At 38.2% G+C, this 22,766-nt stretch overlaps 1 protein-coding gene across 1 annotated transcript in view; it reads left to right on the top strand.

Moving 5' to 3' along the window:
- GRID2 (glutamate ionotropic receptor delta type subunit 2) overlaps nucleotides 1–22,766 on the top strand; it is a 594,006-nt gene that overhangs the window by 424,845 nt on the left and 146,395 nt on the right. The window contains 1 exon segment of the mRNA XM_026848052.1: nucleotides 8,610–8,711. Within this exon segment, the coding sequence (XP_026703853.1) occupies nucleotides 8,610–8,711 (102 nt within the window).

Below are 22,766 nucleotides of genomic sequence, written 5' to 3'. Positions count from 1 at the left end.
GTGCATCACTGCCTTGAATAAGGCAGAGATGTGTCTTTCTGCATGTTTCTTCAGCATGAGACACAGAATAAGTTAAGAATTATAATATGTAGCAATGCCAAAGATGCTAAGTGTAAGTATATATTTAAAAATAAGAGTGTTCTCTTTCAAAGGTTTTCTGAACATGTACTTTCATGGTATGTTCATCTTAGGAACTTTTCCCCATCCTTTACCCAAGTCCTGTGAATGAAACTTGGTTTTCATGCTTAAGGAAAACCACAGCAGCAGTACTGCTCAAGGAGCATTCAGTAGCTAACTCAATAAATACATCTACCTTTGAGTAAGAAGTGGTGGACTATTGCTTCATTTCAAATCCTATAGCCTGCCAAAGAAAAAGGGAAATTCCCATATGTTATACCTGAAAAAAAGGGTACTTCATAACATTGTGCTTCATATGAAAAGACAACCAGATGTAGAGTTCATTGATGCATTTCTGTGCAAGCAGTGGTATGATAAAGTTGCTTACACCTCAAAAAGGACTAAAGCTGTGCCACTCAGATTAGTCCAAATGTTCTGTAGCCTACTTGGGCCCCATGTGTACCTAAACAGAGTGTTCCTTGTCAGCTGCCTTTAAAACAAGCAGAGATTTCTTTAGTACAAGCACAGGTCTGTACTACTACTGTACTGCTGCAGCTCCTGGGCTGGAGCTAGACAATAACAGCCTTTCTTTTTCCCCCCAGCTTAGAGAGTGGTGAAGCTAATACACAATTATCTGTGTGGGTTTACTTTCAGAACTGACTCCTGGGGCGATTTTCATTGCAGAAAAAAAAAGCCAGGATGCTTCTCAGCATGACTGCTCACAGAGCTGACTGCAACGGTGTGAAGGTACCCAAGCAACTCAGCACTGGCAGCGGTCTGCCACAAAAGCAGGGTATTCAGCATAGGGCAATTTACTCTCCTCTGAAGGATTCACTTATGTGGTTTATTGGACTGGGTTTGTTCAGAATCCTGCTCTGTAAACCCACTTCTCTCCAAGTGAAACAGTGCTAGGTTTCTTCTGTGCTATTACAGTTTTGATTTATTTCTAGAACACTGCCCCCAGAATTTTTGAGCCCTGCAACAGCATACTCATATACTCCATATACTCCAGTTTGTCAGACCCTTTATGAAAAAATCAAACCCTCCAAAAGCATCTTACTAAGCTTGAAGGGAAAACTGGGAATATATTGAAGAATGTTTGTTATCTCCCAGGGAACTGGTGGGAAGCAGAAATGTGCCACACAAGTTTTGTAGCTCCTGAGAGAGACCTTCGCACAATCCAGTGGAAAACAATATTTTTTATTGTTTGTCACTGATCAGGTTTGATCAAAGGTTTTACTATGATATAAAAATCTTAAGTATTGTGATCTAATATGAGCTGAAGTAGTAACACTGAATATTTTTCTCTTTGTTTTCGTAAAGATGCAGTGGTGTCCCAGCACGATATGGACTAAATTCACTTAAATTTTTTTTTTCAGACCCTGCATGATTTAGATAAAAGACATCCTTTTAAATTCTTAATATGATTAATGAGAAAGGAGACAAGGATTTGCAAATAAAAATCAATGCGACTGTATTTAAACTGCACACAAACCTGAATTTATTTGGTATTATCAATTTCCTGGAATAATTCAGCCATCAGTGAGCAAGCTTTCAGTGTAAAATGAAAGTGATATTCATGAGTTTTACTCCAGCAGTGTGAAGAACTTTGGTAGTCTAAAGGATGGTTTGCCTCCTGAAATGAAAAGAAAGCGTGTATGTGTTTTGGGGAAAGATTATTACTTTACCCTCTTTTTGGAGGAGGAGGAGTCTATTTATGTTATTTTAAGTTAATTTACATCATCTGATAAGCCATAACAAGTTGATAGCATGAACTCTAGATAGTAAAATATACTGTTAAAAAATCATATAAAAGTAGATGTTAGAATTAATCAATAATATCTGTGAAGTTTGTTTTTTTCCCTTCCTGACTTCCTGTAGTTTACAGTGTATTCTGGGTGATATATGGCCAAGTCTGGTCAAATCATAAATTCTTAAAGGCAAATGCATTACTCATCTCAGGTAGTTACTGGCCTCTCTATAGCAGTTGACCAAAACCCCAGCCACTAGTAACATGCTCTTGTCAACTGTTACATTCTTACCTCAATTTTCAGCAAAAGGAGAACAAAAGCTGCCTCCTCACAAAGGTCATTTTGGCATTCAAGCAATACCAGAACATGCCGGTAGCCTGCATACATACCCTTTCTCTATGCTCTAGGATGTGGTACAAGACACATGAGGAAGGATGGATACCTTCCCTGTGAATGCTTGCTGCCATGCAATCCATGAGCCCCACCGGGATTTCCAGGGGAGCTTTTCCTGCACAGTGATCCACAGTGAAGTCACCAAAAGGCAAAGGGGTGATGTCTGTATTGGGTTAAAAAATGGGCTTTTCTGAGTATTTGAGATACAGAGTCAGTGAGAAAGAGATCACCATCTGGCTCATTAATATCCCTGCCTGGGTCTTTTCTTTAGAGTTGTATAAGTATTTCAGGGGACAGGAGTGAAAAAAACTGAAAGGTGAAAGCAAGAAAAGCAGGGTTATACAATAATGTATTTTATTAAGTCCTATCTCCCTCATAACACAAGAGCAGAGGGGGGAGTTGAGGGGAAGTTTCCTGAGAGGACTGCCTGAGAGAAAAGGAGATCCAAGGGCTGAAGAGAAAGGAGAAAGGACCCAAAGTTTTTTGAAAGATGTGTCAAAGCTGAATGAAATGAAAAGTGAGGTCCCTTTACCAACCCAAACCATAAACAAAAAGAACAAGACGGGGAAAAAGCACAGGAAATGGCAGGGAAGATCAAGGGAGAGAAAAGCACAGAGGAAAGAAAGTGTGCTGAAAGTACACAGAGAAATAGGAAGAGGCATTGCAATATAGGAAAGAGCAAGATAACCACAGGTTAGGAAACCAGTGGAAGTACTGAATTCACAGAGAGGACTAGAGGAGGAAAAAAAGGTGTTTTCCAAAGATAAAAGATACTTAGAAGTGGGAAATGATAGATTAAAGCCACAAAATTTCAAGTGAAAGGGAGAGTAGTAATAGAGAAAGTAAGCTGGAGATGAAGGGGGAAAAAGTGAGGGACCATTAGAATGACACCACTGGCTTGAGGAGATGGTTTATTACCTTTGAGATGTGGTGATTTACTATACTTTCCAAAAATCATACCATTAGACTTCTTCTTGAAGTTTGGCCTAAACACTAAACATGAGCTTCATTAATGGAGCACGCAGTGTGAGAACAGCTTTGCAGTGTGTGCTTTTTTCCCCATATATTCAACATTTGTCAGTGGTCTAAAACATCCAAATATAACTTCTGACACCAATCTGGGTGCATGAGTCCTTGAGAAGATATTGAGTCAAGAACTGGTAGGCAAACAATCATCAGGTTACCAGCAGGTAACTTCCCATTATCTTCTTTATTTCAATTCAATAAGAAAAGGAAATTTGGGCAGTCCCCAAAGCAAAATATTTTATTAACTGTGTGGAGTGTTATTTTGCCATGTACTTTGGCTTTGAGGAGAGAAATTCTCACTTAGGTCACTTGCTCTTATGTCTGTGATCAGTTAATAAAACAAGTAGACCGCCTTGACTGGTGCAATTATAATCCTTATGCCACTGGATATAAAACTAAACTTGGGTATTCACATTCTCCAGACATAACTTGAAAATAATAGAGTGAGTCCAGGGGCAGGTCATTCCTTTTAGTCCAGGGAAAAATTAAAGCAAAAAACATACTGTACAAAATAATTAACTGAATGCACAGAACTATATAGGTGTCACCACACAGAATGCAGGAGGAACAAGTGCTACTATACGTTATCTGATTTGTTGAACATAGTGTTTTCTATTGATTTTAACAACTTATTATTTGCTGACTATTACCTAAGTTCCAGTGAAGGGAGAAGTTAAACACAGAAAGCTTTCCTGCTAACCAATCATATTAGAAAATTGTTGTGAAGAAAAAAACCTGATCCTTGTTTCTTTAATCGAGCCCAGGTGTACTGAGGCCCTCAGGTAACCCCTGGCCGTCAGACTTTTTGCAGATTTGGTTGACCAGATGTTGAGTGCTGGCTAGGGACCTGGACTGAAAGGACACTTTAACCAGATGACAAAGTGTCTGACTAAATTTTATGTAACTGACAGTATCAGAATGACAACCAACACTTTTCTATTCTGGCATTTCCTCTGTGAGACATAGTCTTTATAGGATGTAGTCTCTGATTGCCCAGTCACTGTTGGATGTATTAAACAGCAGCTGAACAAGAGGCATCAAGAATACTCATTGCAAAACTAGTTCTATATTGTCCTGCTTGAATTTTGATTAAACTGGTGTCCTAGCAAATTTTTTAAATGCTGAATCCACACATCACAAAAAAATCCTTGTTCTTCTTTTTGCTAATGGAATTGTCCCTCGACAGTGCTCTGTGGTAGGCATTGCCACTAGAAATGTTTTATCACACTGTCTGTAGTAAAACCAAGATCTTTTTTTCTTTTTTCCTTTTTTTTTTTTTTTCTTAAAATGCCAGGAAACTAAAGGAAAGAGGAGCCATAGTAGTCCTGGTTTCCTGATTAATTCCAATTGCAGATGTAATGGTGTTTTATCTTTCAGATTCCTCTTGCAGCTTCTCTAGAGTGTTTTCTGCCCTTGACTGTTCTGCAGTGTTGCTGTGATGCAACCTGAGTTCAGAGGTGGTTGCAGTGCAGTGCTAGATGAACCACATCCTGCACATTTTTTATGTTAACTGAAGTATACAGAACACTCTACACTCTCCTGTAGTGACAAGCACTTAAGTAATGCATTCATATCAGTCTTCTGGTTTTACTTATTTTCTGTGATTGTCCTCAACTGTGATCACAGCAGGCCAATGTATTTTTCTCGATTAATTGATATAGTTTTCATCTGCATTTCACTCTGCCAGAAAAAAAAAAAAAAAAAAAAAAAAAAAAAAAAAAGGCTCTTAGGTATTCAGTAGAGTCACTGATTTCATAGGAAGTAGGAGAGAAAATCTGGCTGTAAGCTCTGTCGTAAAGGCATTATATATTTTCATGTTCCAAGTTCCTTATAAATTAGTGTCTGGAAATTGCAGATATACATAACATAATGCACACTTCACATAGGCAAACATTTCTAATGAGGAAAGGAGGTCAATTTTTGGCTCTGTCAGCAAAACAGGATGCAGCTAATAATGATGATGTGGAGGGGATAAGCTGGAAGGTGGGATGATCAGAAAGAGATTGGATATCAGAGGAAGCAGAGCACTGACAGCTTTTCCATCTTCAGCATTTTATATCTGAATGTAGCAGAGTGAATGCTGTCATTAGAATAAATAAAATAAACTACAAGTGAAGTACAAAGCACTATAAATAACAAAATTCATATGGCATGAAGTTGATGAGTACTGTGCTCAATAGAGAGTTCCCATCGCCCATATTATTCTACACAAATCAACCAGAATTCATGTGAGATTCTGTTATTGCCTGATCTGTTCTCTTATTTCAGCTATCAGAGACAGAACTAAACAAGAAGGAAGTAAATGCAGAAGCAAAAAATGTTTTGCGGAATTGGTTAAGTGAGAGGTAGAGTTGAAGAGGTAGCTTCATACCACCCCAATCTTGCTGTTTCAGCAAGAGTTACATCTGCTCCTTGCTGCAATGACAAGCTCAGATTGTCATACATGTTGATTCGTTTTCACCTAATAATAGTAAGTAGCTCCCACTCAAAATCAGTTTCAACTTTATCGGCAAAGCACTGCATATTTGTCTTCACTATGACTGTGTTGCATAAAGGAACAATTCAATTGAAAATTAAATTAACAATAATTAAAAATGTGCCTTTTTAAAGGAAAATTAGTGCTATGCTAAATTTCAAGGCATCAGTTATGTTGGGGTTTTTTTCCTTAAAAAAGGTAGAATGAGTCTTTCTAAAAAGCTAATTATATAAATATGTACACATTAATTTACATAATTCAAAATGGACTTTAACCTCAAAAAGATACAAAGGCTCTTCAGTAACTTCCTAGAGTTTTAAATCTGGCAAAAGCACTATAGTTTCTGTGGTAATTATATTTCCAACACATTTGGATATACTAATTGGATCTAAGTTCTAATTAGTTTCTTTATGTGACTAAGAATTACAATCACTGAATTAATTTAATGCACTTTTGTTCTGAACTTAGTGCCATTTTCATTATTTTTAGTACAGAAAATGTAGCCTATCAAATGCTTTGCTTTATAGGGTGGCAGTAGTTTATCACATATAGTATACAGTGCACACACTTCAAATATATTCAGTACATTTCACTACATTATTACAGGTAACACACTTCAGCAATTAGATTATTCAGCTCAGAGTGTTGGAGGGCTTTGCCAGAGGAGTGATGAGGACCTGAAGTGTGTCAGCAGTCTATCCATACTGCTGTGAACAGCTAGACACTCTATGGAGGTATAGAAGAAGCAGAGATGGGTGTTATAATCTGTTGTTGGTCTTTGTGATCAGATGGGAACATGAGATGAGGAAACCAAACAGACATAGCTTGTGATTTTACTTAGAAAGAGCTGTTGGAAAGATGAGTAATTGTGAGAGATTAATGCAATGCCTTGCACTTTAGTTCCCCCTCCGATTTCTACTTCCAATGATTTCTGCTGGAGTTCTGAGTCCAGTAGATCCTTGATTTAGTTATTACTTGAGATTAAAAGTATGCTTAGCATTACCCTTCTTTTGACAATAGTATAACCTTAAATTACCCAGACAATAGTATAACCTTAACTCTGAGCACTTCTGAAGATAGCAGGGAGAAATGACTATGTTATTTTAAGGCCATCTTCTATTGGGATTCATAGAAAAATTTATGTTGAAAAAGACTTTTAAGATCAAGTCAAACCTAACCTCTGTATCATTGCAGAAAAGTTTGTGTTTTTTCATTTTCGAGGCACCCATTTCTTAAGGAGGCATCTTCAAAGAATTGATACAAATATATTGAAATTAAATAATTTAGAAGTTTCTAAAATTGCCTAATGGTTATAATGAAGAAAAATATTTCAAATGGTGCATTTCTTAAATTGCTAGATGTGTGTACTCGGAGTTTGTTCCTTGACTCCTATCTCACTTTGAAAGATCTATTAAATACATATGCAAAGGCTTTTCCCATGAAGGACTGAAAATAATGCTTTCTGTAAATTTGTGTTTAATCGTGGTCAGCAAAGGTACTCCCCTTCTTTCATAGCCCCCTTCAGTTGGCTCAGGCACCCCACCATTTCTGTGACTGTGCATTAAAGTACACTAGTGTTTTAGATGTTTTATGGTTGATATTTCTCACGGATTATAGGGTTGAATTCTCTGAGAGACTAGTTTTAGTAGAGGCCACTTGGCCCAGCAGTAACCTACTAATATTAATCCTGCTTTTGTCAGAGCAAGACCTTTTAAATAAGGATGTGAAAACCATGAAGTTTAGAGGCTTACATTAACTACCCAAGTCAGATGATGAGCATCCCGCCATAGATTTCATGCATCGTCCATGGAGAGGGTAATTGAGAGCAATAACTGGTCCCTGCAGTTGCCTACCTCTTTAGCTGTATAACACGTTTATATAGGCAGTTAGTTTACATGCCAAAATTATCTGAAGTCAGTCATTGTCCTTCTGTTGGGTTTCAGATTTAATACTGCTAATTGTACAGGCCAGATGAATGTGGTAATGAATTCAAAAAATGAAACCAGAAATGTTTGTATGAAGTGCCAAGAGATGAGTGTTTGCTTGGTCTGTTTCTCTGTACCCAAGATAATCATCCACCATCATGTAAAAATGTAGGCAAGTTACATTTTCAGAGAAGCTAAATTACACAGCACTATCTACTAAATTCATATTGAAAGGCAGTCCTAGAGAGATCCATGAGAAAAGTCTTCTGTCCATAGAAGCCCAAGAAATACAATAACACCAATACAAAGCATCTTATAGCTGAGTTCCTTTTTCTATATTATCTGTTGCAGTCCTTTCTCAATACCGTGATGTGCCTGTTCAATCATCTTTTCCTTAATCATCTTTAAATGTGATTGTTAACCGTGCTAAAAATCACTTCTTTTTCAGCATCAATGAGTAGTATAAAATTTAAATAAAACTACTGTCATTCCTGTCATCAGAGTTCTACTAGAAAAGATGGGCTGGAGTAGACAGCATGCTAAAATTATGACAGCTATTATTTCTCCAATTAGTGTATTACTGAAAGTAAAGAAGTATTGTTACAGCCATGCTACTTTTAAAATATTTTTCATTAATATAGAAGTCCTCCCTGAACTCTTCTAAAGCAATACATATACCCCCAAACCTTGTATGCTGTCATCCATTGCACACTGATATTTAAAAGCACAAACCGATATCCCTAATTGCTTTATTTGAAATTCAAAGATGAATCTGTGTGCAAGCCTTTCCCTGACTTTCCATCCCACTGATTCCAGAAGGTGTTCTGTTTCTTTCATATGTTGCTGCTTAAAGCCACCTAAGAGGAATGACTGGCACAATTTTATGGGCAATGAGGAAATGATTTCTGTTTTCTCTTTCAGCTTGGCTGCTGGAATCCCATCACTGGTCTGAATGGGTCACTAACAGACAGAAAGTTGGAGAATAACATGCGAGGCGTGGTTCTGCGTGTGGTGACTGTGCTGGTAAGCAGATGCCCATCCTTTTGCACTAGGAGAAATGTATTTTTCTTCCTCTTGCCTCATCTTTTTTATTAAGTACACCATTTTATCAAGAACTTAGTCGGCATTCGAGTGTCTGATTGCAGCTTGTCAATACCAGAGCAATGAAGTGATTTCCACAAAATAAAATTATCAGTACAGTTCATTCAGAGTGAATCAATCTCATTAGAATGTGTTTCTTCCACAGATACATACTAAATTATATAACACAACTGTATGAATTGATAAAGGGCAACTTCAAGTGCCCTGTTAGCTAAAGTTGCCTGGTTGAAACTCTAAATGATTTGTAAGATGTAGCTGCCCTCCAATTACCTTGCTAAATTGAGTGCAATCTTACACAAATTGCCACACTTGGTAAATATTCAAGGTCAGCTTAGGGCGAGTAATGTTAGTTCAGTAAAACTTTTGCTGCCCACTCCTAGCTCTTCTTCAGCCGGGTTCTTCTCCTGTGTGGACACCTTGCATTAAGCAGCTGCAGCACAGTTGTTGGCTTAAAGCTGAACAATGTTCACCAGACTAGGAAGGTATTTTGTGGTATGAGGCTAGTGTATTCCATGTCATAAACTTTGACTGTTGGAGCAGAAGTTGTTAGAGAAGAAAGAAAGGAAAGAAATAAAGGAATGAAAGAAAGGAAAGGAAGGAAGAAAGAAAGGAGGAAAGAAGGAAATAAATAACTGAGATGTATAGGCATCTTTGAACCAATACCCAAACACAAAGTTAACCCATGGCTGCAGAACTGTAGAGGTTATTTTGAGCAACTTCCCTCTCTCTACTATCTACTCACGTTTTTCGTTACCAATTCATCATTTGAGGGCCTGACCACTTGCTCATAAAGAACAAGGCAAGAGCAGTTTCCATGATTTGCCTCGCTGACATTGCATGATGAAGGAGAAGGCTCAGTCAGGAGTGGAAAGTGAAATCACCAGAGCGTGCCAGTGCCACAGACAGGGCAGTTTTGTACCCCTTCAGTTATTTATCTGAAGGGTCTTTAAAAGCTATTATCTGCCAGGGTGTCCAGTCTGTTCCAGCTCTTAGTACACTAGAAAACTTCCTGTGATAATATCTACAAAACAAAACAAAAAAATCCCAACCAAATAAGAAAGGTGAATGCACAGAAAAAGACAAAGGAGTAGGGTGGGGTTTTCATACTTTTAAGTGCATGTTCATCAAAATAGCATCATGGTAGCAGTAGCTGGTCTTTATGTATTGCCTGATACTCATGTTTCAGCATAATTTTCTGTTGACGCAAGATGTTGTCTAGCAAAATAAATAAAAATTTGTCTTGGATTTTATTTTTTACTTCTTCTTCCCTTGCTTTCCACTCTGATTTAATCTCCAGTTATTTTAGTTAGCTTGCCAGAGAGCATTCTTCTTTCAAGTCATTATAGCATGAATATTTAGCAACTTGCAAAAATACAAGTCATTAGTTATGCTGATAGGATTCTATATTAATAATAAAAACAGAAGGCAGACATTTAAAGTTCAGCATGCGGCACATCGCAGTTCAGTTTCCTCACTGCAGTCCTCACATGCTGCCTCATATGAGCACACAAAAGGCATTTGGTTTTGTTGACAGTTTTAAAGCACAACTGGTGACAACTTCCATGCACAACTAGTGAAAAACACAATTAGTCTGAATTGTGCTTTGTTAAAATCTGCTAACATCGTTTTGCTAACTGACTCTCCTTTTATGTAGAATGTGCACTGAAGGCAATATAGGGGAAAGATGCAAATGGTTCATTTTGGCTTCATAGCATAAAACTTCCTTTATTCTCTTAAAGTCACAAAGCTGTGCATGGCTGGTCAGTGCAATCTGGGCAAAACCAACTGTGAACCACACTACACATTGAGATTCATTTGATTTTATTCAGCAAAGATGAGAGGTGAGGATTTTGTAAACTGCGTGAATAAAGGATTAAGCAAATACTTCTTTAAACTCATGAGCCAGAAGCAGTATTTTTCACTAGCAGTTCCCTTGACTGTTGGTACTTTCCCCCAAATGCCAGAAATCAGGAAGATAAAATACCATTTCTCCCTCACCCACAAACTCTAATGGCTGAGAGAGAGAGAAACAGGCAGACAGACACGAACAGAAAATGAAGCTACTAACCAAATGCCTGAAGAGAAGTTGGACAGTGTAGATGCCAAAATTGCAAAGTGCTAATTATTTCTAACCTCTTCTAATCTTTGGATATCCACAGATGTTGCTGCCACCCCTGTGGGTGACAGAACATTATTTAGGGTTCTTGCCCTCTAGCAGTTTCTCTTACTGCCCTTACTATGCATAAGTAAAGGTTATTCATGAAGACATGCTGGCTTCTAAATAGCTGTCATTAGCATATCATTACTTCAAACATATATGTCGCTATAGGATAAATTTATAGAACCATTACTTGTTGGTAATTATAGCTTGGTTCCTACCTTTGTTCACATAGCGTATTAGAATGGTGCAATTATGTCATTTTTATTTGAATAGAATGAATAAATAGATATAATATTTGAATTTGAGTGGAGTCTTAGCTGGGATGCCGTGACACTGGAAATGAACTAAATATATATTTTAAAAAGTATTACTACTTGTTTTCTCTCATTTTAAAATTAGATTCTTGGTCCCTCTGTTGTTACTCAATTTAGAAAAAACTTGTTCTTAGAAAAACTCGGTCAACAAAGACACTGACTAGAATTTCATTAAGCCCTATTAATTTTACAGCTACGATCAGTGTTCACCTGGTTTTATATCTGCTGGATAGAACAAAACTGAGATTTATATTTAACCTGTGTGATGAAAGTATGTGGTTCTTGCCTTTGATGTGAGTGCAGGAGGGATTTCACCCATCAGCTTTATTTTAGCAATGATCTTTCTTTATACTACTGCCTTTCCTGTCTTTCTCTGAGTTTTTCAATTAAGTCAATACATTTCTGCTAAAAGTAAAGAATCTATTATTGACTGTGAATTATTTGTTATTGTTATTAATTCTGCCAGTTTCTAACAGCATGGTCTTGATCTGGGAAAACAAAGCAGCTTACGTTAGAATTAAATAATAATAAAAAATACCTTTGAATATGAATGGATTTCTTTTTCACTGAGATTTGAGAAGTTAGCATTAATTTGTTAATCTGTTAACGATTTGAATCTCTCATGTCTTTCTTGATAGCAATCCTTCTCCTCTTCCAATTTCATTTTGTTATGCCTTCGGGTTGAAAAGGACTCGTTCTAAAAATCGCAGTAGAATTTGAGAGGATTGCAAATTGCAACACCTGGGTAATACTGCATTATACTTATTATGAAATGAAACATTCTGCAGTCTGAAAATGATAAATGATTGCGACTAATTTCCCCAAAGCAGTCCTTCAAAAAGCGAGTGCTGAACAATTCCCATCATCTGCTTCCATCTACTAATTCCTTTCCCTAGATAAATTTAATAATTATGGGCTATGTTTCTGCAAATCCAAAACAAAATCTCTTTGTGAATATGACAGAATACAGTATGTCTCCAAATTGGAAATCTCTGGTTCCATTTGGCAGTGAATCCTGGCTCCTCTGAAGTTAATGGGAATATTCTCCTCTGCATAAATAGAAATAAGAAATAATTCTCTGTGTTGTATTCTGAGGGGAACTGTAGTCATGCCTGTGTACACGTGATTCAGCATTTTAATCTGACTTGGATTACTACCACACTTTCTACGCTTCTAGAAAACGTTTATTTTGTCTTACTTAAAAGTCTCTCTCTTGGACTGCTTCCCCACATGCAGCCAAAGTTTGAACTTTGTGTTTGACAAGTTACTTTTAAGTTCAAGTGACTTGCTAGTGAATTTCTGAAATGTATTCTGAGATTCTGAAATGTAGCTCAATCAAAGATCAACATAATAACTCCAAACAAATTCAGATAGTCTTGAATGAGCAATTGTCCAAGAACAAATTTAGCTTGATATCCATTTTGGCTATTTCAGTTTATCCTCCTCCTTTTCAGCTGCTCTGTTTTATTGAAAGGGAGCTAGAATACAGCAGATATTCTCATAATATCATTTTAGTAGCAGTGGCAATTAATGAATTATTCATATGAATTTTAAGCCATCAGAAATGGAATGAGATTTGGCCTGTTTGACAGTGAATAGGCCAGTAGGTATTTGCAAAATCATGTTTCTAAAAAGGCCTCTGTTATTTGAAAAAGGAAAAAGTTTGAAATTCCCCCTTTTAAGGAATTAACACCTTGATTGAAAAGTACAGAGCCTTTTCTGAAAGTGCATAAGGTATAACTTCCTAATGGTGCAAAATATTTTCATGTAAAGTCACAAATATTCTATAGAGCTCCCGAACAGGAGGCATGTATTTTCATATGTGGATGGTTCTGAAAATGCAGACAAGATGAATGAAAGAAAAATAATAGCGTGTGATACTGAATTATGCTTTGCCATACATCCCTATGCGCTATTTCTTGAGAGTTATTACCTAGGTTACTTGCACAGAGCTAGGTGGACCAGAGGCAATTTGGTGACTCTTGACTCTAGGTGGGCACAGTGGGATGTGGTGTACTGAGAGGGCTGGCAGAAGGGTAGACATAAAAAAAAAAAAAAAAAAAAAAAAAGAAAGAAAAAAAAGCATCATTTACACCAGGGAAAGTATTATGATATGTGGACTAGTTTAATTCTCAATGGTTGACATTAAATTCACCAGCATTTGTTGCCCAGAGTAGGAAAGAAACAAACCTCAAAGCAGATAATATCTTTAGAGACATGAGCTGGTACAAAGGTCTGCATCATCAGACCCTTTTTCTATTGAACTTACCCCTCAGAGAAAAGGTGAAAAGTAAGATATGAAGCTAAGTCCTGGTTTTAAAAGCTGAGACACTTAGTCTTTGGGATTTGACTTCCAACACTGGTTTAAACAAAGTTGCAGAGCAACAGTCAGAATTGATAAAGGATTAAAAAAAGACAGGACAGAAATATCAGTGAATGAATGTAAAATAAAGATCAACTGCAGCAAAGATTATGTGTGGGATACCTCAGGAAATACTGACTAAATATTTTATAATAGTGTACAATCATAATTGTCTCATAGATAATGACTCTTCCATTTTCTTCCATGTCTTAGGTGCTCACTTTTCTCATGTAGTCCTGATCCCTTTCCTCACTCACTTTCATAATTGAGAGGTGTCCATGTCTGTGGATCCTTCATTCTGTCAAGCTGCACTTTCTATACACCAGTGCCTACAGTCTTTTTTTAAAAATAACTTTAATTAAGGCATGTATTGTACTAGATTATACATTGTGTCTCCACATTGTCGGCATATTGGACTATAGTGCACAGCCATGAATTTCCTGTGGCAGCAGAAATGCCATAGGAGATGCTAAGGTTAAGAAACATTGACTGTCTTCATCATTAGTTGCATTAGTGTTATGATCAAACATATTTTACTATTTTACCTGTAAGGGATAAAACCTTCTTTGATTGCTATTTATGTACCTGAGTTTGAATGGCATAACAGCTGTGAGTGATGTAGTTTATTCTATCTGGACTCTGTCATAAAATCTCTAAATACTATAACTCAGTAATGTATTTAGTATATACCATGTGAGCTATAGTTTAAATATTTCTAAAATACTTAAAGTTTTAAAATATTCCATTGCTAGTTGAAAAGAATGCAAATTTCCTAAGCAACATCAAACCCCTGTGTCTTAATTTCATTTCCTTTTTGTTGCCCATATCTGTCTTTGAAAGAAATTTGGAAATAATCGATCTTTTATAGACAAAACACATCAAGAAACATGTTTAGTGAAATGGTAGTAAATTATAGCAACAGGGGAAGAGGTGTTTATTTCATTGGTAAATAAAAGAAATCATCAGCAGTAATGATACAGGACAGGATTAGGCTCACTATTTACTATTCTTCATAGTTACTCTGGTTGTTGACATGAAAGCTATCATTCAGCATGAGATATGCATGATGAGATTGCCTACAGACAAGTCAGTTGGTATTGGAATATCTTTTCATGTGACAGATTTTCCAATTTGGAAACTTGAATTCAGATTTCTGGGCATGATTCTGGACAGGCATTTATTGAAACTGAAATTTTGACATTAAAAAAATTATTATTCAGTTTTACAAGTTTTAATACTAGTTTGCTCATTCCCAATGTAAGGAGTATTTTTTTTTTTAATGGCTTACGGTATATGCTGACAATATGAATCACTTTTACTCTTCTAAAAACTTATTATCATATCTTTAAAATTAAAAATGAAACTTACTGCTCCTTGGTTGGTCAAAGGTTTTCTTAATGACTTTAAGGATAAGCAAACTATTAATATTACACCAAATGTTTCCAATCACAATGTAAGTGTAGCTCTCAGAGCTCCTATTAGACTTTCTAATGCTAAGAATACGTAGGTATTCAGTTGTAAGACTCTGGATTCTGCTTTGTCAAAGGTCTGTCCAGGAAGAGTAGGTTCATGTTTGTCTTTCTCAGTCTAGGTATTTTTATCCTGAGTTGGAGAAAGGAAAGAAGGTTTTAGAGATTCTTTCTACCTTACATTTCCATGAAACCACATATATTTCTAGGCAAATAAGAGAAAATAGGTTGGTATTACTGGAATATAAGAAGATAGTAACACATATAGAGAATTACAAACTAGGGAGAGGTGTTTGCAGAAACAGTTTGTATTCTGATCAGAAACTTTAGTCAGAATTGTTTGTAATTTAGGTATTTTTAAATACAGAGTATGCAGGAAATGCAAGAGCGTTGTTATCCCCAGACACTATATAATGCATTTGTACTGCTTCTTAAGTAAACATTTCATCTTATGAAGGTACGAGTTAGAAACAATTTAATTGTAAAAACCAGGCACTTATATTTCAGTTCTAAGCCTGATTATGTTATTTCATGCTCTTCACATAGAAACTTTAATTTCTGAAAATAAGGAAAGACCTCTATACTTAGTTGAGACAGGTATTGTTAGAAAGCAAGGACATAGTGCTGGGAAACAATAGTTCCACAGTGAGAGAGTTTTTTCCTGAATTTCCCTATTTTTTAGCTTATGCTTCTCAAACTTTAAGGCTGAAAATTTGTAATAATTGCATTATGTGGCACTTAGAATTATTATGAACATTCAAGGAAAGACTTGGTATGTGTCTTTCTCCCTCTTCACCCTTTTTCCTTACTTACCCTGCATAGCAAATAGTACCTACTAGTTTTCTAGCTTGCACTTCCATTCAGCGTTTCAGGAGCTGTTAGCATATAAAAGTTGCTCTTTAAGCTCTGGTGCATTCTAGAACCGACTCTATGCGTCCTAGCTTACTGCACAGGCACAGACATCCAGAATATGTATTAGTGCCATACACTGAATTAAGCTCCAACTTTCTACACTGTGCTAGTCCACTGGGATGCTAATCCATTCCAGACCTCTGTAACCTTATCTCTGCCATTATATTGGCCATATTTCAACATTACTCCTCCCCTCCATATATGTAGACAACATGCCACCATTACATGCGCATCAGTTTATTTAATATACTTCAGTGTATAATGAAAAAATTGAATCTTTAATATAGAATAGAATTGTAGAATCATAGAATAGTTTAGGGTAGAAGGCACCTTTAAAGGTTGTCTACTCCAACCCCCCCCCCCTGCAATGAGCAGGGACATCTTCAACTAGACCAGATTGCTTGGAGACTCATCTATCCTGGCCTTGAATGTTTCCAGGGATGGGACATCTACCACCTCTCTGGGCAACCTGCTCCAGAGTTTCAGCATCCTCACTGTAAGCATTTTTTTCCTTATATGTAGATTCAGACTAGATATATCTCTTGTCCTATCACAACAGGCCCTACTAAAAAGTTTGTTTTGCCATTGCAGAGAATGTGTCAGTAATAAAGCAATGAACCTTAGAGAAGTGGAATTTGTGCATTTCTTTCTAAGAGCAATGACCCATAAATAAAGATAAGGTTCTGAAGTGCCTCCTGCCCTCAGCCATCTGCCCTGCTTCTCTTCTGAGGGTTGCCAGCCCTGGTTTTAGTGTTACTTTACTAAGCAGAAAATGGGAACAGGAACCATTTCAGCTGTTCTCTTTCAATTGATCAATGTTGATAAGTGAGAACTGTAGTTGGCACACAAGAACCCATCATGTCATCGTGTGCCTTAATTAGGTATTCCTTGCTTTGCCAGAGATTTAGGTTTGGTGTAGTCTCTTCCTAATCTTCCCAATCCATTTTCCTTTGTCTGCAAATGTTTGCATATGTATTTCAGTTTCTTTTGAAAAATACTTTTTTTTTTTTCTGAAGTGACGAGATTTCCTCAAAATATTAATTATTAACATTTTTATTGTAAAAACAGAAGCTAATAACCCTTGATAGAGGCAGAGCCTGTCTTTCCATTTACAGAATCACAGAATCATCTAGGCTGGAAAAGACCTTGAAGATCATCCAGTCCAACCATTAACCTAACACTGACAGTTCCCAACTACACCAGATCCCCCAATGTTATGTATATCAAACTCTTAAACACCTCCAGGGATGGGGACTCCACCACTGCCCTGGGCAGCCCATTCCAATGCCCAACAACCCCTTCTGTACAGAAATGCTTCCTAATATCCAGACTAAACCTTCCCTAGTGCAACTTGAGGCCATTCCCTCTTGTCCTATCACTTGTTACTTGGTCCAAGAGGCTCATCCCCAGCTCTCTGCAACCTCCTTTCAGGGAGCTGTAGAGGGCGATGAGGTCTCCCCTCAGCCTCCTCTTCTCCAGACTAAACACCCCCAGTTCCCTCAGCCACCCCCGTACGACCTGTGCTCCAGACCCTGCACCAGCTCCGTTGCCCTTCTCTGGACACGCTCAAGTCATTCAATGTCCTTTTTGTAGTGAGGGGCCCAAAGCTGAACACAGGAATCGAGGGGCGGCCTCACCAGTGCCCAGTACAGGGGTCAGATCCCTTCCCTGTCCCTGCTGGCCACGCTATTGCTGACACAAGCCAGGATGCCATTGGCCTTCTTGGCCCCCTGGGCACACTACTGGCTCCTGTTCATCGGGCTGTCAATCAACCCCCCAGGTCCCTCTCTGGCTGGCAGCTCTCCAGCCACTCCTCCCCAAGCCTGTAGTGCTGCTGGGGGTTGTGGCCCAAGGGCAGCCCCCGGCATTTGGCCTTATGGAAACTCCTCCAGTTGGGCTCAGCCCATGGCTCCAGCCTGTCCAGGTCTCTCTGCAGAGCCTCCCTACCCTCGAGCAGATCAACACTCCCACCCAACTGGGTGTCATCTGCAAACTGGCTGAGGGTGCACTCGATCCCTCGTCTAGATCATCAATAAAGATGTTAAACAGGAGTGGCCCCAAAACCCAGCCCTGTGGGACACCACTCGTGACCGGCCGCCAACTGGCTTTAACTCCATTCACCACAGCTCTTTGGGCCCAGCCATCCAGTTTTTTACCCAGCAAAGCGTGTGCCCATCCAAGCCTCGAGCAGCCAGTTTCACCAGGAGAATGCTGTGGGAAATGGTGTCAAAGGCCTTACTGAAGTCAAGGTAAACAACATCCACAGCCTTTTCCTCATCCAATAAGCAGGTCGCCCTGTTGTAGAAGGAGATCAGGTTTGTCAGGCAGGACCTGCCTTTCATAAACCCATGCTGACTGGGCCTGAGCATCTGGCTGTCCCACATGTGCTGTGTGATGGTACTCTGGATGAGCTGCTCCATCAGCTTCCCGGGCACTGAAGTCAAGCTGACAGGCCTGGAATTTGCCAGATCATCCTTCTGACCCTTCTTATATATGGGCGTCACACAATTTCCAATCTGTCGGGACCTCCCCGGTCAGCCAGGACTGCTGGTAAATGGTGGAAAGCTGCTTGGCGAGCACCCCAGCCAGCTCCTTCAGCACCCTTGGGTGTATCCTGATCAAATCCATAGGAACACAGTCCATATGTTTGTGTTCCTTTTACCCCCGCCATGCCTGTCCAAGGGCCAAATCGAAATTGCTAGTGAGTGGTCACAGCTTTATGTTCCTTTGAGCTACCTGACTTATGTTAAAACAGGTAGGTCATAAACTTTACAGTTATTCACACCGCACATGTCTACTGTGACCATTTGTTTTACAAGCTTTAATCTCAAAGCCTTCTGGGCAACCCAGCCCCCTTCATTTTCGGTTAATATTTCCAATCCATTTTTCTGAAGCAGCAGGTGCTATATACTAGATGAGGTGAATATCAAGGAATTTTAATCGTTTGGGACCTGGCTGGGGCCACAGTTTGGCAGCAAGGTAGGTGCAATGCAAAACCTGGTAGGACCAACCTACCTCATCTGTATGTCAGGGGCTACCTCTCAAGACTTCTTAGCTCTTATCTTCTCACTGACCCTTACCCATCTGCTCTGTGGGCACATTTGCATTCCAGAGCAATTCATATAGTTCACAGAGCACACAGGAAATTTGGCTTTTAAACAGGAAGAAATTCTTACTCGGTTTGAAATTATCCTTCCATACTATGCAAGATAGAAAAAGAGGTGAACTGCATGATAGTGCAATGTCATGAAGTATTATGGGAATTCGTTATGAATAGGAGCTCTTGCATGGCTGCTGGAAGAAGTATAATGCAGCTCCCGGCAGGTTAATGTACCCATACTATACCTCTGCTAATTCCAGTATCTGAGCTAGCTGCATTAAAGCTAGCATTGTGCTGTTTAGACATGCTCTAAAACACTCCAATTGATTCTGATCTCAATCTATATTCCTATCATATAACTATAATGGTTCAGAAAGAGCTATTAGGTGCATTAAGTTATTGTGAATTAAAATCAATACACAAAGCTTGGCTGCATTCTAATTGCCACAGATCGCTTTGAAAGAAGCCTTAGTTCCATTGCAGAACAATGGGATGTATTAGGGTGGGGGACTAATAGTTTTTGTTTCTTCTAAATAACACTAATCTAAATAGCATAATAAATCCAGAAAACACCATTCAGGAGAAAAAATATTGGTTAAAGTACTGTAACTGAAAGCACAAACTCATGTCTTGTTGAAGATGACAATAAAACTATCATTTAAAAAAACCCACAAAGACTAAGCACATGCATAAGGTAAACAAAGGCCAAATGTAAAATCCCCTTCCTTTAATATTGTATTCAGCTTCTGAGACATGAACTAGCTTCTTGCTGCAGGCAAGACAACTTTTCTGATAGTACAACTGACTTTCTAATCAGTCTATTTGTAAAGCATGGGGTCTGAGAACAGCGGTTTTTGATGCCAATGCTGTTACACAGCCCCTTGGCATAATAGAATATTGAATGAGTATAATACCTTAATTATCCAAGATTTTGTAGGTTTGGAACCTTCATCTTTGTTTTAGTGTTATTAAGGGGTGGGGAATGTGTTATGTTTTGCAGCAACTTTTGTAACTGTTTTTAGTGGGAGAATTGCTGTAATGAGAAAATTAAATGTTTCAATTAAATGTTGGTCATTGATTCTACCATGAAATAATGTACATAGCTGTTCAATTAAAAATAACAAGCTGCTGTGCTGTTCCTAGCCAAAAAAAATCCCCAAACAATGGTCAATAAAGCACTTGAGGAAAATAAGTATTTGGGGCTGCATATTTCACTGAAATCTTTTGGGAAAAGAAATGCAAAATTACTAACATTTAAAAGTGAGGGGTTAATTATTTTATGAGTCAAGAAAAAAGTAATTATGTCTAACAAGACAATAGCATCCTGTGCTTGGAAATGTTTTGGTTGTGGTTTATGAGACTTAGTGCTTCTTGTCAGTTATAATGGCTATGTTTGGTCATCCAGCAGCCATTGCAAGGGAGTTGAGAGGTCCAGTAATGAGAGTGAATTTCAGTTTTGGGAGCAGTTTCTTAGCATTTGCAGGTGATAGGGTTTTTAAAATGTCACAGCGAATGTTTACTTCATGTGATTGCCAAGGCTCTGCTTGGGCTATGTGAGTCATTTAATGTGCCTGTCCACTGTTTCTAGACTCAGTGCCGAGCACAGATTGACAGTTTTGCCCACAACTGAGCTTCATTTCTTGTGTCTGTTTTTCCTCTCTTTTTCTACTTTCAGTAGAGAAGAATGGAAAATTTAATGAACAGAGTCTCATTTAATGAATACAGAGTGTCAATATTAAAGTATTATATTCCAGTGTGTTCAGAAATTTCTGATGAGTAGACACAGAGGTCATTTTCATATGCTTTATGAATTCTAACCACCCATATAATTACCTAATTTTAAAAACTCTCTTCCAAACATAGTAGAAGGACGTAAGGCCATCCATCTGCAGTTTTAGAGTCAAGCCCCAATATGTGTTGTAAATCCCAAAAGTGATCAGTTTCTATGATCTCACAAGGCGATAATTTTTTGTTCAATTAATTTCTATATAGCCTCCTGTCTAGGAAGTTTTTCTGCCCAAACTAAGGGAAAAAAAAGGATTCGTCTGACCAGGAGAATAATCGCAAGCATTCTGTTTTGATTTTGTTTTCCATTTTTAAAGTATGTCCTAGCATTTATTTTTATTTTTTTTTTAGCATTTTTATCTTTAGACCAAGCATAAGACTTTCATAAATGAGTGCAGCAGAGGAGTGTATCATGGCTCCATATAATTATTATCCTGAAATAAGTCTCAACTTAAAGCCACAGAATCCACCCTTGTAATTACAGATAAAATCTGCCTTGTTGCCCATTCAGTGATCTCCTGATGATGTGGTGTGCATGTAAATTCATTAACATCTGGGCTGAGACCACCACATTGTTGTAAACAAGCCGCTGAATGCAACTTTTTTTTCTCACACATATTTAGAGTGCTATGTTGAAGATTTGAATGATGCTTTTTCTGTTCTTTCAGGAGAGTTTCCTGTAATTTGTCCAAAAAGAGAGAATCTATACCAGAATGTCCAAAACCCGATTTTCACTGACAAACTAAAAGATGACTATCAGTGTTTGGAATTTAACATCACTCTTCTATTGCCTGCTAAAAATAATCCCAAATAGAGGTTCTGGATTTAGGGATATACTTTTTCCCTACATGCAAGTTTTCCCTGAATGCTCCACAAGCAATTGTTCTCTTGCTCTCCCTCTCTGCCTCCTCTACAGCATGAATTTATTGCTTGACTTTATCACTCACCTCTGTAGCACAGTTACAAATGAATGTTTCTCTTTCATTGTCTAATTAATTGACATAGCCAAGTTGAACTGAGGGTAGTTGTTCCTTTCTGCTGTTTATCCTGAATATTGCTTCTGTTTTAAAACGTGAAGGTCTCCTCTGCCCAAAAGCTTTTCTCTTCTTTCTTATTTTTAACTTTATTAGGTAGTCTAGTAAAGGATGTAAAAAGATTGCTCCAGGCCAACTATTACATCCAAATTATTGGTACATATCTGAGAGTTTCTTCAGAGTAAATAAAAACTATATTTTGTACTTTTAATCTTAGATTCTTGAAGCACTTACAAAACCTTGTGTTGCTTCATTTTTACATGCACCAGAACCTGTCCAGAACTGTTAGCCCTTTATCTTGATGGAATAAATTATAAAGTGCAGCATTTCTGTCTCCTAATCTTGAATCTAGACTGCTCCAAGATTTATACTATCAATCTCTGATTTTCACTGATATGTTTAAAATAAAGCAAAATTAATTTTCTACCCCTTCCTTCCCACTGTGTAAAATTGAGGGCACGGGTTGAGGGCTGGGTTTTGTATGCATGACATTCCTTTTTGTGCGTACACTGCCCTGCTGTCAGTTCTCCCTGGACTAGGGCACTTTATAATCTATATTGTCCACTTGCAGTTTTACCCTGGCTAGCAGTCATCTCAGGAGTAAGACTTTTCTCTCCCTGGGTCTATGCATCTGTCCTGGTTTCGACCAGGACAGAGTTACCTTGCCCTGGGTTGAGAGGGAGCACAGCGGAGGGCCAGTGCGGATCAGTGTAGGAGTATTTCCTACCATGTGCTGCCATGCCCAGGGTGTACAGGGAGGCTCGGGCTCTCTGTGGCGCCCGATTTCGGGTTTTCAGTCCCATCGTGTATTGCTGGGGGTGTGTGTGTGTGTGGGGGGGG

The sequence above is a fragment of the Athene cunicularia genome (assembly GCF_003259725.1).
Source record: "Athene cunicularia isolate RWA chromosome 4 unlocalized genomic scaffold, athCun1 chr4_part2, whole genome shotgun sequence".
NCBI lineage: Eukaryota > Metazoa > Chordata > Aves > Strigiformes > Strigidae > Athene > Athene cunicularia.
This window is presented reverse-complemented; position numbering and strand designations above follow the sequence as displayed.